The sequence below is a fragment of the Asterias amurensis genome, chromosome 8, assembly GCF_032118995.1.
Source record: "Asterias amurensis chromosome 8, ASM3211899v1".
Lineage (NCBI taxonomy): Eukaryota > Metazoa > Echinodermata > Asteroidea > Forcipulatida > Asteriidae > Asterias > Asterias amurensis.
In genome coordinates, this window is record NC_092655.1 from 6762584 (window position 1) to 6783167 (window position 20584).

Below are 20584 nucleotides of genomic sequence, written 5' to 3' on the forward strand. Positions count from 1 at the left end.
TGAATTTTCCATCAATGCTGTGATTTCTGGCCGTCTCTCCAGCAGAGATAATGATTCGCATATTGATGACCCGGACAACTTGAATGCAATACCAGATTAAAAAATAAATAAATGGTTTGATGACAATTCCGGTTTTCTTTCGTGGAGGGAATTAAATCGACAATTAAAAAACAATAGTTCTTGTTTCAGAGCAAGGTTTTTGGTTATAATTGCGAAATGGTTATATTTTGGTATTTATCGAAGCATGATCAAGGATTGTTGTTCTATGGTTCTTTTAATTATAGACTTAGGCATACACAGATGATAAGAAGTTGAGCCCAAGTTGAACCGTGGTTGAGCACAAGGCAAGCGCGCACAGCATATCAGTAATTGTAGCAAAAACCCTGGGGCGAGCTGTGTTTACTCGGCACACGGCAAATATTGTGTGATATTGACGGGGCATTGTGAGCGCCTCGGCACCCCCGGCCGTGGCAGCTTTGACGGAGGTTGATTGCGAGGCAGGCAGCGCACAGGTGGCTACGGGCCGTATGCTAATCACAGTCAAAAGCAAGCGACAGATTGAGGCGATACAATCACCGATAATAAGGCGAGGATTATGCGCTGCCATTAAACACAATATCAGCGCGGCCGTTCATCTGACATCTGGTGGCTGGGCGGTCGTGCTCGCACATGAGAATTGAGTCGAGGCCAACCCATATTAGACGTAGAGAGAGAGCGTAGGGTATGTGTGGGTGAGAAACACAAGGGCAGACAAAATACCCCTAAAACCGTCTTGTGAAACGCTGGATCACATTATTATTAGCCGGCCTCCGGGGTGTAACGACATCTATGGACGGGTGGGTCTCGCCAGCCAACTGTAGCCCACTGTCAGCTTAGCAGCACGGCTCAACTCATCCTTCACTTCCTTTCTCTCTTTCGTTAATAACACAAGGATATTTTTGAGACATTCAAACTGTGGCCCCCACAGAACCGTGTAAATGTGAATTATTGACAAGTAAATGCAGCTGTGCTCTGTGCAGAACGGAGGAGAGTGTGGTGGAACTCTAGCGAGTTGTGTCCACAACGGCAACCAATAGGCAATATTACATGAACGTGAGCGATCACTTTACCTGCCAGCTACAAGGGGTCGCCGTGTGGTAATCTGTAGGAGATTACATCCGCATATTACGCATCACATTAGGAATTCTCAGAGACTGAAACATCTGGGCCGTCTGACTCGGAATTGGCTCGTGTCGAGTGTTGCCAGGCTGGGTGAATTACCGGTAACAGTACCCTGTACACACACACACACACACTCGTAGCCTGCCTGGACAGACTGTGTGCTGCGATAGAAATACAAGTAATGCAATTTCGAACTAACGATACTGTCTCATCATTCCTGCCAGTGCCAAACAATCTGTTCTGTTTTTTGTAAGTTATATCTGACTATTGAAGGGGTGGTCTATCAGAAGCAATGTCTGGTACTGTGGTAGCCTCAACACGCCGTGATGTTGGACGGCAACGAGCGTCCAAAACAGGTCAGCAAGGGGACGGCGATACTTACTGTACAGCAGAACCATTGACCCCATCTCAACCATGTGTCTTCATCATGCAGGAACAAGATGAGGAGCAAAGTGACACAAGACAAGACGTTCATCCTCCCAAACTATCCCCAGCTGGTTACTCTAGGAGAAACAAACGGAAGCAGAGTGAACCAAGACGATTGAGTACAAGTAACCCTCTGGTTAAGGAGGAACCTGTGGACTTACCAAGTCATCTTGAAGAGGACCATTGTGGACCAGCAATGGAGTTGACCAGTGACACTGATGATGATGACGATGATGAATCTCGTTGCTATGAGACTAGTAAAGTGACACTGGTAGGGTGGGGTCATGGTGGTGAGGACGGTGATGATAGGGGCGATTGTGGTGTGGATGAGTTGATACCCGGTATGTTGGCCTTACAGGGTCATTTCAGTCGGGCCAGCCACTCCAGCGAAGACAGCCTTGACCTTAACCCAACTATCTCTAAAACTTTTGCCCAGCAATCGATGATGATGCGAAGCATGTATGGTAGTGGTGGGGTGTCTAGTGACGATGGTAAGAGTGATAACGAAGATGGATCACAAGGTACTAACTCACCGGAGACTTTAATGGATGGTGAAGACGGTAGCCCTCATCATTCCCCTGACTCGAGTGGTTCCTCACGAGTACCCCGATCTAAAAAGACTTCTCGATCCTACAAGAACCTGAGTAGATCCCGAAGAATTGTTGCGAATGCTCGTGAGAGGAATCGCGTTCATACAATCAGTGCAGCCTTTGAGGGACTTCGAAGAGCTGTGCCGTCTTACTCACACAACCAGAAACTTTCCAAGTTGGCTATTCTTAGAATAGCGTGTAGTTACATCCTTGCATTGGCGAGTCTTGCTGACATGGACTATTCCCCCGATAAGCAGCAGATGTCATTTGGAGAATGTGTGGACATGTGTACAAGAACACTTCAATCAGAGGGACGCTCAAAAAGGAGAAAGGTAGGTTTGGGTTTTGGATTTTATTTTCCGTCGGATAAAATATTTCATGTTTGCTCTGAACTTGCTTTTAAAGCTGTGGACACTATTGGTAATTACTCAAAATAATTTTTAGCATAAATCCTTACTTGGTGACGAGTAATGGGGAGAGGTTGATAGTATAAAACATTGTGATAAACGGCTCCCTCTGAAGTGACATAGTTTTTGAGCAAGAAGTAATTTCCACGAATTTGATTTCGAGACCTCAAGTTTAGAATTTGAGGTCTCGAAATCAACCATCTAAAAGCACACAACTTCGTGTGACAATTTCTTTTTTCATTTTTTTTTCCATTCTTATCTCGCAACTTCGACGACCAATTGAGCCCAGATTTTCATAGGTTTTTTATTTTGTGCAGATGTTGAGATACACCAAGTGAGAAGACTGGTCTTTGACAATTACCAATAGTGTCTCGTGTCTTTAACTTTCTTTACTTTGGAACTTTTGGCTGCTTAGTTGGTCTGAAAGTTTGAGTTGACTAATGTAGGTTGACCACCGATGATCGCCGTCAAGGTTTTTTTTTGCAATGTGCTGTGCTCTCTATTTTATTTGACCATGACCACTGATTTATACGACTGTGTCATGGCATTTTATCCATTCGTTTTCTGATACCATGCTTAGAACATTTGTTTTTATCCTCATGCTTTCAATTAAATACCATTTTCTATTCATGTTAATCTTCCTCCATCATTTGTAGCTTTCACAAATCCATAAAAGATAAATCCGTAAAAGATGGCTGCAGTGGAATACGCATTATTCTCTTGAATGTAACTTTGCCAAATAGTTTGGGGTTTTTTCTTCAGTTTGACAGACCATTCAGTTATAAACAAAATGCGAACCGTATTATAACCACGTTTAATTATTCTCGGCTCTGAGATAAAAGCTTAACGTAAAAGAAAATATCAATTAAAAAGCTGCAACAGTGCGTAATAATACAGGAAGCCTAGATTTCTAATTTGAAACAATATTTACCGATTGTTTTCCAATTTCCTTACATTGACAATATTTTCTTAGCATGTTTTTTTTCTTCCAATCAGAAACCTGTTTAGTTGCAGCGCGATGTGGCGGCCGAGTGCCGTCAATTTATTAAAGGCAGTGGACACTAATGGTAATTACTAAAAATATTTATTAGCATAAAACCTTTCTTTGTGAAGAGTAATGGGGAGAGGTTGATGGTACAAAATATTGTGAGAAACAGCTCCCTCAGAAGTGACATAGTTTTCGAGAAAGAAGTAATTTTCCACTGATTTGATTTAGAGACCTCAGGTTTAGAACTTGAGGTCTCGAAATCAACCATCTAAACGCACACAACTTTGTGTGACTACGATGTTTTTTCTTTCATTATTATCTTGCAACTCTGATGACCGATTGAGCTCAAATTTTCACAGGTTTGTTATTTTATGCATATGTTGAGATACACCAACTGTGAAGGCTAGTCTTTGACAATTACCAATAGTGTCCACTGCCTTTAAGTCTGGTCTTTCATAACACGGTTTCATCGTGTGATCGTAATAAAGTCAGAAGCAGATGTTAAACACGGATGTGACAACCGACCTGCGGCATTATTAATCATCGGACAAATAAATATCATGGGAAATGACCTTGGCACTAAACAGCCATTGTTGCGTAGCCGTCCGTGCAGAACATTTACATGAACTGGCTGATCGGGATCCATTTGCACATTGATTATTTTGCCGAGGTTTTTGTTGAGAACTAATTCAGTCAATTTAGTCCTTGGCGATGTGTTGAAAGATGGATATGACTGCTGGGTCCTTTTTGTTCAATTAAAACGTAAGAATATAATTAATAAATTGCAAAGATGATTCTGATGACGATAAATTTAATTAAAGACACTGGACACTATTGGTAATTGTCAAAGACCAGTCTTCCCACTTGGTGTATCTCAACAAATTCATGGGGGAAAAAAAATGAAAATTTGAGCTCAATTGGTCGTCGAAGTTGCGAGATAATAATGGATGAGAAAAAAACCTTGTCACACAAAGTTGTGTGCTTTCAGATGCTTGATTTCGAGACCTCAAATTCTAAATCTGATGTCTCGAAATCAAACTCGTGGAAAATTACTTCTTTCTCGAAAACTACGTCACTTCAGAGGGAGCCGTTTCTCACAATGTTGTATACTATCAACCTCTCCCCATTACTCGTTACCAAGTAAGGTTTTATGCTAAAAATTATTTTGAGTAATTACCAATAGTGTCCACTGCCTTGAAAGGCAGGGTATATGGTAATTGTCAAAGACCGGTCCGCACTTGGTGTATAAATGTAGTTCAGTCCTTATGTTAATATAAATACAGTCACATACAAAGAAAGGCTATTGACAAGAACAACTACAAGAATCTGTATTGCTGTGTTTGTTTACATTGCTGTAAACCGTGCTAAACATTAAATTCCGCCCACGGTTAACAATATTAGCTTCAGTTGATTGATTTGTTGTCAAATCTTTAAAGACACTGGACACTATTGGTGATCGTCAAAGACCAGTCTCTCACTTGGTGTATCTCAACATTATGCATAAAATAACAAACCTGTGAAAATTTGAGCTCATTTGGTCGTCAAAGTTGAGATAATAATGAAAGAAAAAACACCCTTGTCACATGAAGGTGTGTGCTTTCATATGCTTTATTTAGAGACCTCAAATTCTAAATCTGAGGTCTCGAAATCAAATTCGTGGAAAATTACTTCTTTCTCGAAAACTACGTTACTTCAGATGGAGCCGTTTCTCGCAATGTTTTATACCATCAACCTCTCCCCAATACTCGTTACCAAGTAAGGTTTTATGCAAAAAATTATTTTGAGTAATTACCAATAGTGTCCACTGCCTTTAAAGGCAGGGTATATGGTAATTGTCAAAGACTAGTCCGCACTTGGTGTATAAATGTAGATCCTTCTTTATATTATTATAAATACAGACACATACAAAGAAAGGCAATTGACAAGAACAACTGCAAGAATCTGTATTGCTGTGTTTGTTTACATTGCTGTAAACCGTGCTAAACATTAAATTCCGCCCACGGTAAACAATATTAGCTTCAGTTGATTGATTTGTTGTCAGATCCTTAAAGGCAGTGGACACTATTGGTATTTACTGAAAATAATTATTAGCATTAAACCTTTCTTGATTACGAGTAATGGGGGAGGTTGAGAGTATAAAACATTGTGAGAAACGGCTCCCTCTAAAGTATGTACTTTTTGAGAAAGAGGTAATTTTCCACGAATTTGATTTCGAGACCTCAGATTCAGAATTTTGAGGTCTCGAAAATAAGCATCTGAAAGCACACAACTTCGTTTGACAAGGGTGTTGTTTTTTCTTTCGTTATTATCTCGCATCTTCGACGACCGATTGAGCTCAAATTTTCACATGTTTGTTACTTTATGCATATGTTGAGATACACCAACTGTGAAGACTGGTCTTTGACAATAATAACCAATAGTGTCCAGTGTCTTTAAACAACACACATCGTAGACGGAATGCACTTACGATTTGGGATTCGAATGTTTTAGATTGTTGATTTACGATCTCTCATTCAAGGTTCAACAATGGAGGTAGGATTGGTTCAACTGTCACCAGATTATAAAGCAGTGCCGAAAAGGGTACAATATTAGAGGGCATCAAGACAAGTGTGTGCGTAGTGGGGCAAATATGCCATTTGCGAAATTCAAACAAAAAATGCGTGTGAAATAGCAACATTGGAAATTATTAAATTAAAGTTTATGAGATTACTCTGTTATGGTATTATTTAATACAAAAGAAGTGCAAATTTGGAGGAGGGCACGGTTTTGGACAAGTGCCCCGGAGGTCCCCCTCCCCTTATCCATCACTTGATTCGTGCCCTTGATTCTAAGGCGATAAGTATTTTTGAAAGCACTGCTTGTGTTTTCGCAATTTATCGCGGTTTTTTTTTTTTTTGCCCCTTGCATTCATGAGCGTCGGCGAGATTTTTTATCTTTCGAATTTAAGTGGGTAACATTTTATATGATTTCTTTGCATAAAAAAGTACTTTCAGTGGACAAGTGGACAATTTGTTTATTAAAAACAATAAAACCACAACAATGGTATGCCTTCTTTGAGTTGATCGGATGACTGATGGCAATTTGTCGGTCTGGGTCAAGGGTCACAAGGGGCATGAACACTTGGAGACGTGTATCAGTCGCCAAAGCTAAAAAAAACCTTGATATAGAAACTATTTGATACTGCGGTATAGCTTAGAAACGACCCTCTCGACAGAAATTAAATAAACAAGTGGGGTGTTATTCCCTGGTTGTACGCCGAGGTATGGCACCTTCTAAATTGATAGGGTGTAGGGTGACTGAATGGGCCACTCCAACTATTCCAACGGCGGCCAGAGGGTCTACTGGGGTGTAGTTTAAGGTTTAGTGATTAAGGCCACCTGGGCCCAATTTCATAAAAGCCTGTTAGCATAAACTTGCTCTGAAAAAGCTTGCTTGTTAGAAATTGGTAACAAGCCAGAATTTCACAACGTTGCAGCTGGTGCCTCACTCATTTTATGCTTAGCAAAGAAAAGTTAATTTCTGTTCAACAGCTTTATGAAGTTGGGGCCTATAGTATGGTGGCCCTGACGGGACACAGCCAGTCGTGAATATTTTCGCGACGTCGTATATTTATTCACGACAAGTCGCGAATATTTTCACGACTAGTCGCAAATATTTTTGCGACGTCGTATATATATTCACGACAAGTCGCGAATATTTTCGCGACGTCGCGAATATTTTCACGACTAGTCGCGAATATTTTCACGACTAGTTGCAAAAATTTTTTACGACGTCGTGAATAATTCTGCGACTAGTCGTGAATAAATTCGCGACTAGTCGTAAATATTTTTTCAGTAGCTTGAGTGTGTAATTCTTACACGGCACGCGTAGAGAGCCAAGCTATGAAGATTGTAGCCACTCAGCTATGTGTATGGGGCCCATGTTTTATCCAGTAGAATTGTTATCGAAGTTCGAAAAAACAGTGTCTGACTTTCATCAATATTTCGGGGGTTTTCAAGGTTGAATTACTCCAAACCCAAATAATTCTGAATGCCAAAGGATTAATCTTTCAGTTAAACTTGGTGGGGGATTACGTGATGCGTTGCACCCTGCCGTGACGGAACGAACTCGCGTTTCAAGTTGGAAATAACAACGCAAATTGCTCTAACATTTCAGGTAAAAATTGTCAAATTTATTTGCTGAAATTGTCAACACATTATAATTAAACTTATCATTGGGTTGTTTGTAAAATTTACCTCGGGTGACATATAACGTTATGTTTTATCTGAAGAGTGAAAGTGCCAACGTTTATTGCCTAGCATAGGATAGCCTACTCCTACTAAAGTACTAGTAAAACTATAACGTCAGGCCTCGTAGGCCTACCGTAAGGGCCATACGTCAACGTTAGTTTTGTTTAAATAACCCACCATCGATTTGCAAGAGTCGGAATTCTCCTCCGGATCCATCATCGTACGGGACAGCTTTCAGCTTAGTCTTACTAAGCCGTCAACGTGAATACAGTAATTACACACTCAAGCTACTGAAAAAATTTTCGCGACTAGTCGCAGAAATATTCACGACGTCATGAAAATGTTCGCGACTAGTCGTGAAAAAATTCGCGACTAGTCGTAAAAAAATTCGCGACTTGTCGTGAAAAAATTCGCGACTAGTCGTGAAAAAATTCGCGACTTGTTGTGAATAAATTCACGACGTCGCAAAAATATTCACGACGTTGCAAAAATATTCGCGACTTGTCGTGAATAAATTCACGACGTCGCAAAAATATTCACGACGTCGCAAAAATATTCACGACTGGCTGTGTCCCGTCAGGGCCACCATACTATAGCCCTGAAGTTTCATAAAGCTGGGGAGCAGAAAAATCTGCTGGGCTAATGTCTTTTGCTAAGCAAAAAAATTGCGGGGTACCAGTCACAGCAATTTTAATATACGGTGTTTTGGCTGGAAACCTATTTTTGCTAAGCAAGAATATTATGCACTTTTCAAGTTTTTGTGCTTACAGGTTTCTTGAAATTGGTTCAAAACGTTTCGCTGTTGCAGCTGCGAGTTATGTTTAGCGAAGAAAATGTATTTTCTGCTAAACAGCTTTATGAAGTTGGGGCCTATATAGCCCTGCTGAAGCTGTTGAGCAGAAAGTTCTGCTTGGCTAAATGTCCTTTGCTAAGCAGAAAAATAGCGGGGTACCAGTCACAGCAATTGTAAATGTACGGTGTTTTGGCTGGAAACTTATTTTTGCTTAGCACGAATATTTTGCTCTTTTCAAGTTTTTGTGCTTACAGGTTTTTTTAAATTGGTTTTATGAAACCGGTAGTGAGATAGCCATTCATTTTTCCAGTCCTTGAAACATAACTTAATTGTATTTTTATTTGAGTTGCGGAGGCTCATGAAATCCATCTTGAAATTGAATTGAACTAAATCAGTATGGTTCTGGTATTACGGTACAGTGTGTGAAGTCCCCAGCACGGCCACGTCATTTGACACATCCTACCGACTGTGAGTCGGTTTTCTCGGCGAAGTTTTAATGCAGCGGCACGGTCCGCTACGTGATTAATCGCGGAAGAGCGGCGCTCAGCGGGCTACAGCCAGCCCAGGTGTTCGCCACAAAGAAGAAATTATGGCCACTTGAAACCAGTCAATTATTTTTCAGGGGCATCCGATTGTACGGATGATATAGACGTACAGCTATATTTCTAAGCATTGATAACTGGCTTTGTACACAAGTAAAAACTGTTAGGGGAGAATAATGTTAAACTTGTTGATTTAATAATTCACCAGTTTCCCTTATTACCGCAATACCCAGCGATCTTTTTCGGTAGGCCTACCCCACACACCCTACAGATTTGATGTCCAAAAGACCCAGTACAGCAAGGGTGTGATATTATACACACTCTTCAAAATGAGCGCAGACTAGCAGAAATCTTGCCAATATTTATAAGGGTTATTATTTATTGTGGCTACCTTAAATTATTGCCATCTTTCATCACAAGCTGCTCGTCTAATGCATAAACTCTCATGAGACTACTCCAATGTTTCGGTATGGGTGGCCAAACCTAACCAACTTGAGACCATTGGGACCAGCTGTCTCTGTGTGGACAGTGCAGAGACAAGTGACTGAGCACTGATTTCAACACTAAATTTTATATACTGACCTATCACAAGGCCGCAACCCTGAAAGATCTTAAACGACTGTTTAAGACCACAGAGCACGGAGTAAGGCCGAGTCACAAAAAATCTGATCCACGAATGAAACTGTAAATTGTGTTAACTTTCAAATCTAAAAATTAATAATAAAATGGTGTTTCAGATGTGATAAGCAAAATGAAAAAAATTCTTTCAATATTCTGTTCACGCGCTCATGGCTGAACGCCCCTCCCCAAACCACCGCCTTCTTGAATTGCAGCTGGCGCCAGTCATTAATAAATTCATCCTTTATTATGAGAGTTTTTAATGCATTGATAATGTCCCCTATGGAGGAGTACAGGAGGATGAGACACAGACCCAGAGTTCCTCCAACCATAAACTGATTATGTACCATTAGTCACCTTGACTACTAGACAGCTAAATACAAGAGAATAATTGTAGGTGTACTTTATGTTGATCTTCTATTGTTTTAGATGTTAACATGACATAAGTAATGCTGCGCTAATTCCTACATGTTTGACGGAGAGGAACAATTGTTATATCATCGCACTTCATGCCTGTCATTTTGGTAGCATTTATTACAATGTTTTTTTTAATGATTTTGATCGACTATAACAATAAATCGGCAATTAAAAAAAAGCTGTCGACAGCCTGTAGGAACCCGTTGAGCTGTCGACAGCCTGTAGGACACGTTGGGCTGTCGACAGCCGTTGGGAACCCGTTGAGCTATCGACAGCCTGTGTAGAAACCCGTTGGGCTGTCGACAGCCTTTGGGAACCCGTTGAGCTGTCGACAGCCTGTGTAGGAACCCGTTGGGCTGTCGACAGGCTTTAGGAACCCGTTGAGCTGTCGACAGCCTGTAGGAACCCGTTGGGCTGTCGACAGCTTGGGAACCCGTTGATCTGCCGACATCCTGTAGGAATCAGTTGATCTGCCGACAGCCTATAGGAACCCGTTGAGCTGTCGACAGCCTGGAACCCGTTGAGCTGTCGACAGCATGTATGAACCCGTTGAGCTGCCGATAGCCCGTAGGAACCCGTTGAGCTGTCGACAGCCTTTAGGAACCCGTTGAACAACTTACAACAAAGAAATACTCATCTGGTTGGGCGATATAATGTTGAACAAGGGTTGATGGCTTAGTAATTAGGAGCAATTTCAAAAGAATTTTGACACTGGACTCGTGGAAGTGTTGAACTAGAGTAATGCGATCGAATGTATATAACTATGGAAGGATTCGCAATTCTAGCATTATAATAAAGGGAGGGGGCCTTACATGTTGATTACGGTTTTCCGTTTATGGCGTGGTGATCTGGGGGCGACTGGCCCGCAGTTGACCGGGCGCTCAGCACGCTCGGGAAGCTAAACTTGAATCGATCGGCCACGATGCAGATGTTCAGCCTTTGTCTGGTTCTATGGGCCTTTAAGCGTCCCTTGGGATACACTGTACTGTTATTATGATAAAATTTGCTCTTCTCTGTTTTTCAATTTTGTGATGGGGGATGAATATTGTCTTGATTGTGTTATACAGTGTACATCGTGTGAGGGTTATTCAATCCAACATTCTGGTCGAACCCATTGGTATCAATTTGTGGTAAAACATAAATGAGCTAGCTCATCAGATAATGTTGTGATAATGAACATCGTGGCAACCATTGGGGTTCAGTGGCCCAGAGAGCAGTAACGTGCAAGCACATGGCCCAGTCTTAAAGACATGCTTACAAAAGCACAACATAATTATGCTGACCAGAACACAGTAATCGGCCCAAATGCATGTGTCACATGTACAATTTGTGACTGGTTTCTTGCTCATTTGTGCTTAGCAAACGAATGTAAGCGATATTTTCTGCTTAAAGACAGTGGAAACTATTGGTAATTGTCAAAGACAAGTCTTCTCACTTGCTGTATCTCAACATATGCATAAAAAAAAGATGTGAAAATTTGAGCTCAATCGGTCATCGAAGGTGCGAAATACTAATGAAAGAAAAAACACCCTTGGCACACGAAGTTGTGTGCGTTTAGATTGCTTGATTTCGAGACCTCAAATTCTAAATCTGAGGTCTCGAAATCAAATTCGTGGAAAATTACTTCTTTCCCGAAATATGTTACTTCAGAGGGAGCCGTTTCTCACACTGTTTTATATTATCAACCTCTCCCCATTACTCGTTACCAAGTAAGGTTTTATGCTAATAATTATTTTGAGTAATTACCAATAGTGTCCACTGCCTTTAAGCAGAGCTATGAAATTGGACCATGGTGCCTCAAATATTGTACATGGATCCTAGACGTGTCAATATCCTCATTGTACTTCTGTCTTTCATGTTCAATAAAATATTGGTATGTTTTCTTTGGTTGCAGGTTCCTGTTGAATAATTCATGAAGCTGCAGATGACGTAAGATAATATGTAAGTACATGTGACAGGACCATACAACGTATTTTAGTTTAATTCAAAAAATTATATTCAAAAGAAATTCAAACATAAAATGTTTGTCTAAAATGTCAATTGAATATGTACAAATAGAGTGGGTTGCAATCGCTGTGATACTTGATGTCATCTTTTGTTTATTTCAAAGTGTCAAGAAATATAAACTGTCATCGTCTTAAAAGTGTTTTTGTAAGAGAATTTTGTTTCGGTGTTTAGGAAAAATATACATGTAAAATCAGAATAAATTAAAAACAGGAAAAGAAATGTCAAGTAAAATCTTTCATTCTATGTAGCATGTTTTCCATTGTGCTAAAGTTGACTGTAACGTATTTTTTCTCTCTAAATTTTCAGCACTGAACTTCACCAAGGTATCGAACCATTTGGAAAGGGCGACCTCAACGTCTACTCTAACTTGTCATGGCGAATGATGGCGCACTTTACTTTACCGGGTCGCCGTCTGTATTCAGTTTGAGGACTACTGCAGCTGCTATCCGGGACATCCTGTTAAATATTGTCTTTTGCATGCAGGGGATACACGTTTTCTGTAATCAATTTGAGCATTTTATAGGATGTAAAAATCAAAATTGCAATGATCTAAAACACTTGCCGTTATTTGAAAAACAAAATCTCCAGAAGAATGCCCCGTCAAATTGTTAAAGGTCTGCACTCCTAATTATGCGATAAAGTGTTGCCCGATCTTCAACATTGAAATGTGAAACAGTTACACGCGTTAAAAAGTGTTTACATTATTGGGACGTATCCCGAGTTGTGTTAAAGGTGCGGGTTTTTTAAAGAAAACATTCTTATCGCTTAGACAACTGAAATCACCGGAGTCATTCTAAGATTTTTTTTTTTTTTCAATAAACACAAACTACTGTTGAAACAATCGGTTCTTTAAAACTTGTTCTCGCTTGACTGGGGTTTATAAACTGCGTTGAAGGGAGTCCACAGATCGACAGTCATAAAACGTCTCTAAAGTCCCGTATAAAATGGAATTGCTTAAAGGGAAGGTACACGTTTGGAAATTACTCAAAACAAATATTAACTTAAAAATCTGACTTGGTAACGAGCATTGGAGAGCTGTTGATATAGTAACAGACATGTGGGAAACGACTCCCTCTGAAGTAACGTAGTTTTTGAGAAAGAGGTAATATCTCACTTAAATAATAAAAGACTTTTAGCTAGAAGTCTTTTATTTCTATCTGAAAGCACACACATTCGTCCAACAAGGGTGTTTTTCTTTCATCATTTTCTCGCAACTTTGATGACCAATTGAGCCCAAATTTTCACAGGCTTGTTATTTTATGCTGATGATGGGATACACCAAGTGAGAACACTGGTCTTTGACAATTAACAAACGTGTACAGTGCCTTTAAAGTTCATAATGATAAACCAGACATCAGTTAGAAAACCTATACAAACTAAATTAGTTCAGCATTACTGTTCCATAATGTTCATCCTAGTAGCTTGTAGACGTATTTAACTGTTTCAACGTTGGTCTGTAGTCTTAGTACCCAACTTCTTGTCACAAAGTTGTTCCAATATTTGTAGTAATGTATTATATAATAATGGTGAAGTAATTAATAAAGTATATAATTATATCCACGTTACGTTATATGAAGTCGTTTTAAATAATTATTTGTTTTCGTTTGTTTATACTAGATTCGTAATATGGTTTTTCCTTAAAGGTTACAGATAAACCCTAACTTCGAACCCTTGGTGCAAACTCTCCCCTCCCCTACCCCCCCCCCCCCCCCTGATGATTGTAACCAGCGGCGTAGCCATTGTCAGGACCTTGTCGATGGAGGCACAGGGGGCATTTCTCCAAGTTTTGGGGCAGAGTGAACGGGTTTGTTAGGGGAGGGGGTCTTCCTTTTTTTGGGGGGAGGGGGAATGCTGCAAGTGGCCACCATGGCACTTTGTGGCCGCGGTATGTAGCGATCCCGATGGCGATCTTTCACTTCATTTCGTTTATACAAAAACGCATTTTCTCTCATCGTTTTGGTTTTGTAAGCATTTTTTGATGTTTTTAGTTGTGGGGAAGGCACCGGGAGTGAACTGGAAAATTAAGCGTGGGTGTCCCCCCCCCGCCCCACCCCGGCGCTGATGTGAATGAGCAGTTCTACAATAATCGATGATCAGAACATAACCGGCCACGTATCATGAAGAATAAAACATCAATAGCATTGCTTCTATTATTGTTACCAGTGTGGTAATGCATAGTTATTTCATATATAACGTTAATAATATTTAGCAGAACCAAAACATGTTTGTTGTTTTACACACAAACACCAGCAACTTCATTAAACCCTCAAGAAATCTTGTTTCACGTCACTTTATACGGTCCAGCGATCAACGTACCCTTATAATAAGAAATACTGGTAGGAAAAAGCTACACCTTTTACCAACATTAAACAAAGCGTTTTCTACGCAGTTTAAAACCTAATGTTGACTATGAACACACCTTAAACTGGTGATACTCAACACCAGGTGAAAAACCACAACAGTGATTTTTATTTCTCAATGTAGATAAGAACTATTATTTTTACAATTGGATGCCGCAACAGAAGTCACTTCTTCCAAGTTATGTTTTATTATCTTTGGTAAAACACATCGCCGCAGTTTGATTTGGCAGAAGACACTGGCTACTTTTACGGACAATATTGTGAGTGAATCTATTTCTGAGGTCCTAGTATGGCTAATTCGGTATTGAATTGGCTACAAACCTTCATGGTAGTCGCTGTCCTCTTCCCTGGAATAGTGGTGTCTTTAGCGCCTCTTTATGGCGAAGCAGCGAGTCATCTTCAAGACAAGTATCTAGTCCATCTCAAGGTGAGTAATAGTGGCTTTTGTTTTCTATTCGACTGAATCTTTCTTGTACTTTTTGTGTTGATGCAACACACTTTATTCACGAGTACGGGCTTTTCGTAAAAACGTGAACCGGTTGTTCCTTCCCAGTGTTTTTTAAATAATTTTAGTCCCGCCACGTTAAGGCACTGGACACTCAAACTGGTAATTACTCAAAATGATTGTTAGCATAAAACTTACTTGGTAATGAGCAATGGAGAGCTGTTGATCAAACATTGTGAGAAACGGTTCCCTCTGAAGACTTCAAGCCTGAAGCCTTTTTTAAGCATCGGAAAGCTTACAAAAGGCGTTTTTTGTTTCTTGCAACTTCAATGACTAATTGGGTCAAAACTATCAAAGTTTTTTAATTTTGTGCATATATGTTGGGATACACCAATTGCGAATACTGTGTGTGGTTTACTAAAGGTGTCTTGTGTCTTAAAGGCAGTGGACACTATTAGTAACTGTAAAAGACTAGCCTTTACAGTTAGTGTATCTCAACATACGCATAAAATAACTAACCTGTGAAAATTTGAGCTCAATCGGTCATCAAAGTTGCGAGATAATAATGAAAGAAGAAAACACCCTTGTCACACGAAGTTGTGTGCGTTTAGATGGTTGATTTCGAGACCTCAAGTTCTAAACCTGAGGTCTCGAAATCAAATCCGTGGAAAATTACTTCTTTCTCTAAAACTATGGCACTTCAGAGGGAGACGTTTCCCACAATGTTTTGACTATCAACCTCTTCCCATTACTCGTCACCAAGAAAGGTTTTATGCTAACAATTATTTTGAGTAATTACCAATAGTGTCCACCGCCTTAATGGTAGCACGATGGTTTTGTTTTTAAATGTTAGGAAAACAACAATGTTCGGGAGACTATTCAAGCCATGGAAGAAATGATGACGAAACGGTCAAGGGTCGTCTGGAGAGTACATGAAACATTTGAAGAAACAATAGGAGCCTTTGTTGCTGAATTAGACCAGGATGCATTGGATGCGGTAAGGACCGGGGTTTTATTTGCTCTCATCTGTTTCTTCATTTTAGTAACACCGTCTTGTGTTTATGCGTGGTCAGCTTTCGTATTGATATAATTTTTCTGCACTGCCGGCCAGGCTTCGGATTGAAGATACCCAAGCCTACATCCGGTATGGACTGTAAAAGGGGGTAACCCTGTTTCAGCCCTAGGAGTAGGTGGCAACGGCCTCTGGGAAAAAAAGAATTGTAGCCCACACCTTTAAGTGGCCCTCAGGCCTTGTGTGTCTGGCGACTTGCATAAAAACAACAACAAAATACAAAGGAGTGTTTCATTTGTCCCCTTTGTCTTAATTTACATGCAGTGTGCTATAATATATCTTGTTAGAAATGCATTGTATAATTTAAATATGGGTAAATCAGAATAAAATTTCTTTATCCCCGATGCAAATTTAATATCTAAATAGTACTATCTTATGGATGGAAATCTGCATCGGGGATAAAGAATAAATCATTTTGCTACAAATATCACATTAATAATCCAATAGTATTCATGTAGATTGGAATATTTAGGATATCTTCCGACATTGATAACCGACTTTCCCCTTTCTGTTAATATTTCTGTTTCCCGTTTAAATTTGAATGTTTAGATCAGAGCAAATCCCAAAGTTGATTTCGTGGAAAGAGACCATGCAGTTTACATGTATCTAGACGCCTCTCAAGACGCTGAGAGTAATCTTCACCCTGAGTGGGGCTTAGATCGTATCGACCAGCGGGAACTACCACTCGATGGAGTCTTTGATGTAGAAGGTAATTTATACGACAAAATGTTTTTTGTTTGTTTGGGGATTTGTTGTTTGTTGTTGTTGATGTTGCTTTTGTTTATTTGGGGAGGGGGGGGAGAGGTTTCATGTTAACATTGGAGTTCATTTTTTAATGGATTTAACGAAACATCATGAACCATTTGATGTGTATTTAAGTGTTTATGATAAAAAATAACCCTCCATTTAAACAAAGTGTATATAATAATACGATTTATTTTCATTTTTATTTAAGGCGAAAAAGAAAGTTTGTTTTCACATTCGACCTTTTGTAATGGTCGGCTACCGCCGTGTCTTTTAAGACAAGTGTTAAAATTAATGTCATGTTAATGAGCGTATTGTTTGTTACAGGGACGGGAGATGGGGTACATGTTTATGTATTGGACACCGGTCTTCTGACGACACATGAGGAATTCCAGGGAAGAGCAAACATTGTGTATGACCACTTTAATGAAGAGGTATAGTTTAAAAACCAAACTGTCCAAACCCATTTTTCTGAAACACTCATATTTAATCATGTCGCAATCAAATAATTATTTTTTTTATCAATATATAGGGCACAGATTGTCAGGGTCACGGCACGCATGTTGCTGGTATTATTGCTGGTAAAACGTATGGGGTAGCTAAAGAAGTCTTTCTACACAGTGCAAGAGTTCTCAATTGTGAAGGCGAGGGAACAGTTTCAAGTGTACTTGGAGGTTTGTTCATTTTGTTCTTTTTATTCCAAAAATTTCGCATCCAAGCCGTATTTTGTCCTGTGAATAGAAGTTTTTTTTAAAATAAATCACCCCACGATGTCTATCTGAAAAGAACAGCTGCCATAAAGCTCTTTAGCCGAAAATTTGCTGTGCAAATTCCTTTGCTAAGCAAGAAATTAGCAGGGTACCAGTCTTAGCAATGGTAAGTGTACGTTTGGCTGGTAACCTATATGTTTTACTAAGCAAGAGTTTTCTTTGCTTGGTAAGTTTGTGTGCTTACAGGCTTTATCAAACTGGGCCCATCAACTTCTCCAAAGACTCGATAATAACAAACAGATAAGTGTCCTTTATTAATGCATATATTTTTGTCTCCCGCTTCAGCCCTTGATTGGGTAGCGAAACATGCAACTCATCCAGCTGTAGTGTCAATGTCTTTAGGAGGAGACTACTCTTTATCATTGACCAAGATGATCAAAAGAACTGTCGAGTCTGGTTCAACAGTTGTTGTGGCTGCTGGTAATTCCCATGCCGACGCATGCAGTAGTTCACCCGCCAATTCAGAAGAGGTTAGTTTAATATTGCACAAACCCATTTGAAGGGGGTCATGTATTTATGACAATGAGTTATGGTGTAAGTTATAATGATCATTGACACATGCCATTCGTGACAGTGTCGCAGATCATCACTCGATGAAACGTGGTTTTCAATGAAAGTCCCGATTTAAACTTGAATTTGACGTCCATGGGATATGTACAACTATTGCCGTTTTGTGGCAGGATACTCTGCCCCCCCCCCCAAACTTATTCGGATAGCGCCCTCTTCTGAGGCCTCCTCCTCCCATTTTGGGAGACAGAAAATCCAGGGGACGTAATGCCACCGAGACTGGCTAAAAAGCACCATACCAGCTCTCGAGTGATCAAGATATATAGGGATCTAAACAGAGAGGTTGTGATTTGGGCCTTATTTTGAAATGTCATTTTATTTATCTGTTTGCTGACAGGCCCTCACGGTGTCTGCCAGTGACATCGAGGACCGTGTAGCGTCTTTCTCCAATGTGGGCAAGTGTGTGGACCTCTTCGCACCAGGAGTCAGCATCAACAGCGCCTGGAAAAACTCCTTAACGGATACAAAAGTTCAATCCGGGACATCTATGGCTTGTCCGTTTGTATCAGGTATAATTGTCAGACAATTGTGGGGGAAAAAATTGTTTAAAATGTAGTGTAGGCCTAAACTTTGTCAAAGTTAAACAAACTACAAATAGAAACTCAATGTTGGAAGGGACTGGTACGTTCATATCATAGGCTTGATTTCTCAATCATGTTTATTTATCTGAGTGTTTTTACCGTCATGAGAAGTAATTAATTCCCAAGTTCTGTTCCTTTTGAAGGTGCTGTTGCTGTAATGCTTGGGAATGACCCTAGTCTGACCCCTACAGAGATCAAAGAAAGACTACTAGTGAAATCATCTATGGTAATGCAGTCAACGGATGCAGATACACCAAACAATCTACTGTATTTAGAGTAACAGCTATTACAGTGACTTATGGTGACGAACGACAATGGAGAGGTTCACCCCCATACCACTTTATCGCCAATGACCTGCATTAACCACAGTGACCTGCATTGAACTTAGTGACAAAGGCAATTGAAACCACCAATCCGGAAAACGATGACAGAAGCTATCTGAACTATTTTTGACATTAATTTGACTGCTTATATATAGGTCTACTCAACGTTTTAGGGAATAGATATTCAGGGACTTAGACAACTCTTGAACTTTCATACGAAACGTTCACCGAAAGTTCCATATTTCTTTATTCTGTTAAGGACATCGATGCAGGGTCACACGATACTATTATCATACGCATTCTATACAGATTAGAAGGCCAAAAAGGGATACATTGTCAACATGTTGTCTAATTGTGACCTGGGTGTTTTTAACTTCCAGTTTTTGTAGTGAATGTAGTGAGAACAGTTACGTAATAAACCATAAGGGCGTGACCGATGGCGGGTCAGCCCCGTGTAGCCCTGCTGTATGGCAGTCCGAATCCAGCCATGCTACGGGGCAACCTCGTGGCGCTGGCCCCGCTGTGTGCGGCAGTCCGAATCCAGCCAACTACGGGGCAACCTCGTGGCGCTGGCCCCGCTGTGTGCGGCAGTCCGAATCCAGCCAACTACGGGGCAACCTCGTGGCGCTGGCCCCGTGTGTGCGGCAGTCCGAATCCAGCCAACTACGGGGCAACCTCGTGGCGCTGGCCCCGCTGTGTGTGACAGTCCGAATCCAGCCAACTACGAGTCAAGGTGTGTCAATAATTCCATCTGTACATTGCTTGGACTCCAACGGACTCCGGCCAACGAGCTAAGCATGTGTAGGTAAATCCCTGTATAATAGGTCAATACAACATTGGTTTCAAGATTGATATTATTATTACTATAGTGTACTGAGAGTGAATAACTCGACGACCCAAACTCCCCATATCAAATTGAGCAGAGGATAACAGTTCACAATTCATGCAAAATTTCCCCTTTTACTGTAAAAAGCTGTGCGACTTCTATGCACTATTTTTTTCCCGAATATTTTAGAGTATTAGTAATTGCACTGCATGCTATGTTAGGTGCATCTCACATGCAAGTTTAATAGCGCCCTTTGTAGACCATCGTAGGGTGTACACAACTCAGCGCGTCAGAAGTTTTTTAAACTCAATAATTTCTGCATAATATTTAATGCATCCTCTATAACATCTTTGTGTATTGTTTTATGTTAAATGAATATAATAAAAAAGACAAAGGAACAAACTTGTTGTTTAATGTGTCTAGTGTGATTTTGGCTGAACTACCAATCCCTTCCTAGTAGTTACAGCTGTGCCTACTGGCTTTTAAGCAAGGGTTTTGAGCTACAACACATGCTCCCTTTTGTGTCCCAAGATTATTATGCTTTGGTTTTTGGAACCGTTCGATTGTTTAATCCTAAACTAAAAGGTGGTCATATTTTTTAGATGGCCGAAACTCCGGAGCGAATAATATTGTCCTCGCAGAAATAACAATACCTGAAGAGAACACAATCTGAGAAGCATTACCACGGTAACGCTCCTTATAAATTTCATGGGATAAA

General features: G+C 40.2%; 2 protein-coding genes across 2 annotated transcripts; both read left to right on the forward strand.

Moving 5' to 3' along the window:
* Positions 1-480: 480 nt before the first annotated feature.
* On the forward strand, positions 481-13734 carry LOC139940599 (uncharacterized). Its single transcript, XM_071936935.1, has 3 exons — positions 481-2509; positions 12066-12112; positions 12485-13734. Exons 1-2 carry the CDS (start codon positions 1454-1456, stop codon positions 12078-12080), a joined length of 1071 nt encoding a protein of 356 aa, XP_071793036.1. The 5' UTR covers positions 481-1453; the 3' UTR covers positions 12081-12112; positions 12485-13734.
* Positions 13735-14598: 864 nt separating this feature from the next.
* LOC139940584 (aqualysin-1-like) lies at positions 14599-20202 on the forward strand. The gene is made up of 8 exons (XM_071936915.1): positions 14599-14965; positions 15837-15980; positions 16605-16764; positions 17127-17233; positions 17332-17473; positions 17855-18039; positions 18474-18645; positions 18861-20202. The coding sequence occupies exons 1-8, from the start codon at positions 14828-14830 to the stop codon at positions 18995-18997; spliced, it is 1185 nt and encodes a 394-aa protein (XP_071793016.1). The 5' UTR covers positions 14599-14827; the 3' UTR covers positions 18998-20202.
* Positions 20203-20584: the final 382 nt, after the last annotated feature.